Here is a 7,272-nt window from a genome sequence, read left to right as displayed (position 1 = left end):
AGTACAAAACTCACAGCATAGATCTCGCCCTTCGACATTACATCAAACATTCACATCTTCATAAATCACAGATATAAGTAAATCCAACAGTGAGGCATATACAATCACTAATCCAGATCCAAATGAAATGTGCAAAAGAAAGGAAAGGATGAGAAGGAAAATAAATAAACACAAAAACAAACACAAGAATACACATAAAAATAAAATATACACGAAAATACAACAAAGGTTACAAAGTCAAAATAAAAGGGTGTGTTTGAACTTCCCGGTTCAACACCTATATTCTTCCCTTCCGGGTCTTCGTTTCCTGTCCACGCGCAACGCGATCGGAAACGACCGTCGACGTCTCATGGTTCCGCTGTGGAAATGGCCTCGTCTAATCGCCTCGCTATAAATGCCAAATGAGTTTCTGTTTTCTGCAGTCGGCCGGCAGCAGATCGCGTTATTTTGAACCACCGGGGAGATTATTACCGCGGCTTTAAAGGAGCGACTTGGTAGAAAATGCCACACTTCCCGTGGCCGGAGTCGTTGTCGCCCGCTCACCTCAAGCGGCTGGAGGAACACAAGTACAGCGCGTCCGGCCGATCCCTGCTCGAGCCGCCGTTTCAGATCTACTGGAACTGGCTTGTCCAACAGATCCCGACATGGATCGCGCCGAACACTCTGACTATATCTGGGCTGCTCGTCAACGTCATCTCGACGCTTGTGCTCGTGTGTTACTGTCCCACTGCGACAGAAGAGGTGAGTCCGACGTCCATTGCTAAACTTTCAAAACGGAGACGGGGGGGGGCCCGGATTACGCGTCCCCCGGATTACGCGTCCCCCTTTCCTGGTGTGAAAGGAACGCGATTCGGTTAAAGTATATCTATATTTCCAAAGTGAAGAGTCTAAATGTGAATTCGGCATGCATTTGAACGTCACAACTTCTCGTAGTTTAATTTTAAAATGTGAAATTCATTCATAAACGACGACAGTTGCGTATTTGTAGGGCACGGAAGTAGATAAAGTCACTTCGTCGATGCTCAGATAATGCTAAAAGAGGGGGATCGATCGATTACATTGTAGATTCTTATGTGGGAAAAACCTTCTGAAATGTCTGAACTACATAATCCCGAAATATTTTATCAGGAATGTGAAAGGCCTTCTCAAAACAGTTCACCTGTGTTCTACTTTGGGTCACCGGGTTCCCTGCATGCATGTGTGGGTTATCAGACTAAGTCCAACTCAGGGAACCTCGCAACAAAGTCCATATTGCGCTAATCTGGCTGCTACTGGTTCAAGGTTGTGTGTTATTTAATATTGAGGCGAAGGTGGGCGCTTGTCAGCTCTTATTCGTGCGCTGTAGAGGCATCTAAATCCGTCAAGAGGAATTAATGTTGCTATCCCTGAATAAATGAAGCATTTAGGGACCTGCAAGAAAACAGCAGGGTCTGCAGATATTTAGGAGAGTTGTGGAATTGTCTCCTCCTGCCTCTCACACACACACACACACACACACCCACACACTGTCGGGGTGAAAACACGATGCAGATGCTCTTTAACCTCTGACAGTGAGAGGAACTGAGTCTACCCAGTCAGCTGGAATTTCTTCCTGTTTCTAATCTCACAGACCTACAGTCTATGATTGGCGTTTTTGCATTGCCCGGTGTGTGTGTGTGTGTGTGTGTGTGTGTGTGTGTGTGTGTGTGTGTCGGATTTCTGACTATTAGTGTGTCGCTTCAAGAACTGTCTCACGGTCTCTCTCTCTCTCTCTCTCTCCGCCGACAGGCTCCGTCTTGGGCCTTCATCACGAGTGCGCTGGGCCTCTTCATCTACCAGTCTCTGGATGCCGTTGATGGGAAGCAGGCCAGGCGGACGAACAGCAGCTCCCCGCTGGGGGAGCTCTTCGACCATGGCTGTGATGCCGTCTCCACAGGTGGACGACTGACCCTGAGACCCCCACTGCTCTCCCCTAGTTGTTATTTAGTCATTTACTTTTTTTTAAATTCCCTTCAGTGTTTGTGTCTGTGGGAACGTGCGTCTCCTGTGGGATAGGAGTTCACCCGAACTGGATGTTCTTCTGCGGCTTCATCGGGATGTTCATGTTCTTCTGCGCCCACTGGCAGACCTACGTCTCCGGGACGCTCCGCTTCGGCCGGTCAGCATTGAGTGCCGTCTGCTGGTTCCGTTCCGTTGCTGCGTAAATAAAGACGATCTCGGTATTCTCTCGCTTTCCTCCCAGGGTCGATGTGACCGAAGTGCAGATCGCCATCATTATCATGTATTTGATGTCGGCTTTTGGCGGCGTGAGCCTTTGGCAAACCATGGTAACTAAAAAAATCATCTATTTACAAACGGACACGAGAGGAAACCATTCATCCATTCATTCATTCATTCATTCATTCATTCACCTTGAGTGCATTACACTAAACCTCCTAACCAGTCACTCGCTTTTAGTCGTCCTTCTATTCTTTGAATAGAGTTTGTGTTTTACTTTTTACTCTGTGCTGCCCTTGGAGGCTTGACTTTGCGTCACATGAGAGAAGCGAGAAGGTAAATATGGGTAGCTGGCGCCGTGGCAACAGGCCGTCAATCTCAAAGAGCTGATGATGTCGCCTGCACCTTTTGGCTTTGCCCTCTCGTTGGTGAAACCCCCAGACGCTCTCGTTATCGTAAGGATGCTTTGCCTGTCTACACTGACTTCACCTCTCGTGTATTGATCTAGCTGCCCGTCTTGGGAGTGAAGCTCTACGTCTTTCCGATCATTGGGATCGTGGCGGGCGCAATCTACTCCTGCTACAACTACTTCCACGTCATTTTGAACGGCGGCGTCGGCAAGAACGGATCCACCGTGGCTGTAAGTCAACACAAATATTTTCACACCTTATGCAAAGCTTCCCAAACCTGACAAGCTGGTAACGTGCTGTGACGCGTGTCCCTGCAGGACACCAGCGTTCTGAGTCCTGGGCTTCACGTGGGCCTCGTTCTCACCCTGGCCTTCATCATTTTCAAGAAGTCTTCGAGCCGCTTGTTTGAGAACTACTCCTGTCTGTACCTTCTCACTTTCGGCATGGTTATGGCCAAACTCTCCAACAAGCTGGTGGTACGTTCATCCTCTCTGATTGTTGGGGACTTCAGTTTTAATAATTAATTAATTATGCAGATGCGTAATCCTAAAACATGTTATGCATCTGATTACAGTGCAGCCAGACGAACCGGTCATGTTAGACATGGACATGGTTTAATTGCTGATGGAATTTAACACTATGTTAATCCAATCTAATAGATTATTTGTTCGCTAAAAAGAGTGATTGTGATACTTTTGGCTCGTCCCGTCGGGTCGCCAGAGCAAATCAACGTTCTCCACTTCACCCTGTCCTTTGCGTCGTCCTCCCCAACACCAGCCACTCTCATGTCCTCCCTCGCTACGTCCATGTCTCTTCTCCTGGGTCGACCTCTAGCCCTGTTCCCTGGCAGTTCCGTCCTCAGCATCCTTCTACCGATATCGTCCCCGTCTCTCCTCTGGACACGTCCAAACCATCAAAGTCTGGTCTCTCTGACCTTGTCTCCAAAACGTCTAACCTTCACTGTCCCTCTTATTGTCTCATTTCTAATCACTCCCAAGGAGAACCTCAGCATCTTCATCTCCGCCACTTCTAGCTCCGCCTCCTGTCTTTTCCTCAGATATGATATGATATGATGAGTTTTATTGCAGTGGGAGTGAACAGGGTATCCGATATCAGCGAGAGAGGATTAATGGAAAATGCAACACGTTCTGCATTGTTGCAATGGAAGAAATCGAACAAACTTGCAGACGTTGCAACTTTAAGCATGTCGGAGTGATTTCAGAATGGAAATGCGCCGACCGTACTTTGGATCGCATCAGATGTTGGGGCTTCATTTTTCTAACACGCACGATGTGCTCCTCCCCCGTCTGTAGGTTGCGCACATGACGAAGAGTGAATTGCACCTACCGGACACCGCCTTCATAGGCCCAGGCCTCCTCTTCCTCAACCAGTACTTTAACAGCTTCATCGATGAGCCCATAGTGCTTTGGGTTGCCTTGGTAAGCCTCGGATCCATTCACAAACTCTTCCTGTTGTTTCTGAGTGCTTCAGCATGACCCTGTCAGCTCCTCCTCTATTAAAACCAGCGAACCGTTTTGAACGATTGGTTTGTTCAGTTGGCCAAAGTGCTAAAAGCGAAATTCAGACTCCTCAAAATGAATGTTTTTTGCGGTGTGAACCGCTTCCCGTTGTTGCTCTTCGGGTACTTTAGTGTTGTTTGGAGTGCACGTCGACTCGTGTGCTGCTGCACCCAGTGGAACACCCTCATTCTTCTACATTTGTTCTACTGGGCTGAAACAGTTGTGGGGATTGGCAGAAACGTGTTTACTTGCAAAACTTGAATGGCTGGTCTTGTTTTGCCGACAGGAAAGACAGAAGTCGACGTAACCATAATGGGTAAAAGGTGAAGTTCCTTTTAACCATCTGATCCGAGATGCATTCCAGGCATAATTGAACATTCGGCTTGAGGTTTATTTTAGATTCATGAGATGAGGTAACTCCTCCTTTAAATTATCTGACACGTTACCCTTATTGTTTGAACTATCAGCCGGAACAAAAGCGCTCTTGCTGATTTTTCCTTCGACGCTATAGGACTGAGAATCGAGACGGACCTGCCTGAACGGATTCTTAGTGATGTGACGCCTACTTTAAAGAGATCTCTTCCAGTGCTGTGATCACACATTTATGAGTACAGAATCTGGCAAATGTATTTTTAAAGAAGCCCAAAGTGGATAAAAGCAGTGTTATTGGAAGGCTTAAATCATGTCCATATTTTTTTTTTTTGTGGCTGTGACGACAAATGTTGTTGGTTAGCAACTGTGAATTCCACACAAACGGATGGGGTCACTGTTCCGAGTGTTCCAAGAGCAAACCTGCGAGCAAAATGTTGCTTTGAGATGCGAGTATAAATTTGGCATGCCAGTATGAGCGGAGTACATCGATGATGTGTACAATCCTCAAGCAGAAGGGTGCTATCAAGAACACAAAGCCTTCCCAAGGACGTAACTGTTATGTCTCGGGTTATGTAAGTGTGATTGTTACGGAACAAAGTCTCTACATGCCGTCCAACACGCTCTCCCTCACTCAAGCTCATAATAAAACCACATTTTATATTACAGTAATATCACTATATCATTTGTTGTATGTGTGTGTGTGTGTGTGTGTGTGTGTGTGTGTGTGTGTGTGTGTGTGTGTGTGTGTGTGTGTGTGTGTGTACAGCAATTAAAAATGTTATTTTATATGGGGGAAAAATAGATTTGAGGTACGAGCTCGGTCCTGGAACGATTTATACTCGTATGTCAGGGTACTGCTGTTGTAGTTTTTGCCGTTGTGCTGTTTGCTATTTCTTTATGTTGTTCCATCATATTCTTAGCTGGCGCTGCTTTCCTTACAGTTGCACTAATTTGGTATTTTAACGTCTGATCATTTCCGTCTTCCCCATAGGTCTTCTCTTTTCTCGATCTAACGCGCTACTGCGTCGGCGTGTGCCTCCAGATCTCCTCCCACCTCCACATCTGCGTCTTCAGCATCACGCCGCCCGACCACGCCCACCGCGACTGACGGCTTGCCCGGCGGGAGGAGGAGGGGGGGGACGTGGACATCTCCCCGCTCCTGAAAGCAGACCACCAGGACGATACGGTTTCAACCCTGAGCCACTGTAGCCTTGACAAAGTGACCACATCTGCGTAAACTGCCTCCTCCATTAGGTGAAAAATATTCAACCAATCCGACATGGAAAGAAAAAAAAAAAAAATCCATGGATCTATTGAATAAAGAATAATACGGGAACAGACTTTCTCTTGGAATTCCTAATTGGCTGTTGAATTTTACTTTAAACATCCAGTGCATGTCGTCAGAAAAATCCAAAAATTGCTTTGTTGCAGCAACATCTTCCAGTTTGGGCAAATTTCAAAGCTTTGTTACTTGCAGACATTTCTGTCGTGCATTTAACACAAATCTCTTTTGATATATTCCTCAACTGAATGGATGACTTGATTTTTTAATCCATGTCCTCTTAATTTGTGACTCAAACCGACACGAATCAGGGCTTCCAAAGATACAAATGTTAAACTTTTTTTTTTAAATTGAATTTCCAATTAAGTTTGCAGTGTGGTAGGGTGTCACTGTGCAAGGTGGAGGGGTAAACTGTTTGTGTGTGTGTGCTGAAAAGGTTGACGTGTTCTAAAGGTCTCCTCTCACAAACGCCTTTCTACCATATTTGTATGTCCTGTTTCCGCATCTCATCCAGTCCTCGACCGAAACAAAAAACAGAACCTCTGGCTTTTAGAGCACGTCGACCAGCGAAACACGAACGCACCACTTATTCTGCTTTCTTTGTTCTTCTCCTTAAAGGGCTAATAACGTAATAATTGGTGATTGTACAGAATTCACCTGAAGACGCCTTAAATATTTTTTGTTGTAATCACTGTTGAACTTGTGAATATTTAAGACCGCTTGTTTTTTTCAACATTTATTGTACCACATCCAACAGGAGTAATACTGCAGTGCTATAAGTTTTAACTATAGGCAGTTTCCTTACGAAGGTGTAGCCATGTATACAGAAGTAATGGGTTAATTTGGTTCTTGAGAATTTGTTGGATTGTATGTAATTTTGTTATGATTGATTATTACAGAATAGTTGTGATGGGACGGCTCCTTATTTGTTTATTGGGGTCGAAAGGGACGTTGATCGGGAAACGATTGACAGATTTCATTTGGTCGGGGGGGGGGGGGGGGGGGGGTCCAATGAGATTCTGCTTCTGCGGGATTATTAAAAGATGGTTTTGCTTCATTTACCATGAACTTTGTAACTATGCATTGAATTGTGCTCTGTTCAGTAATAAAAACAAAAGGACAGGTTTTTACTAGCAAGAGTGGAAAAAGATTGTAATAAAGAAAATATTTTTCATCCAATCTCTTGTCGTTGAGTGGTGAATGAGGTACTCCTGTTAGAATTAAGAAAAATCCTATTAACGTAGTCTTAAAATACAAAAGTGTGTACAGAATCATTTTGAAAAATTCAGTCTATCGATAGGAACGGCATGAAATGGTGTCAAAATTCAGGGACGCTGAGGAAGCTGTTTATGTTTATGAGATGTTTCATTTAAGATGTTAAATGTGCATGTGAAACAATATACTGATTTCTTAACCTCCTCTTCGTCTTGACTGTTAGGATATGATGATGATAAATATATTCATTAGATAGAATGTTAGAGTACAGGTACAG

General features: G+C 44.9%; 1 protein-coding gene across 1 annotated transcript; it reads left to right on the top strand.

Annotated features, from left to right (window-relative positions):
- Positions 1-195: 195 nt before the first annotated feature.
- chpt1 (choline phosphotransferase 1) lies at positions 196-6,771 on the top strand. The gene is made up of 8 exons (XM_068755068.1): positions 196-741; positions 1,768-1,915; positions 1,996-2,137; positions 2,222-2,306; positions 2,705-2,836; positions 2,924-3,082; positions 3,920-4,045; positions 5,490-6,771. Exons 1-8 carry the CDS (start codon positions 502-504, stop codon positions 5,604-5,606), a joined length of 1,149 nt encoding a protein of 382 aa, XP_068611169.1. The 5' UTR covers positions 196-501; the 3' UTR covers positions 5,607-6,771.
- Positions 6,772-7,272: the final 501 nt, after the last annotated feature.

The sequence above is a fragment of the Brachionichthys hirsutus genome, chromosome 22 (assembly GCF_040956055.1).
Source record: "Brachionichthys hirsutus isolate HB-005 chromosome 22, CSIRO-AGI_Bhir_v1, whole genome shotgun sequence".
Lineage (NCBI taxonomy): Eukaryota > Metazoa > Chordata > Actinopteri > Lophiiformes > Brachionichthyidae > Brachionichthys > Brachionichthys hirsutus.
This window is presented reverse-complemented; position numbering and strand designations above follow the sequence as displayed.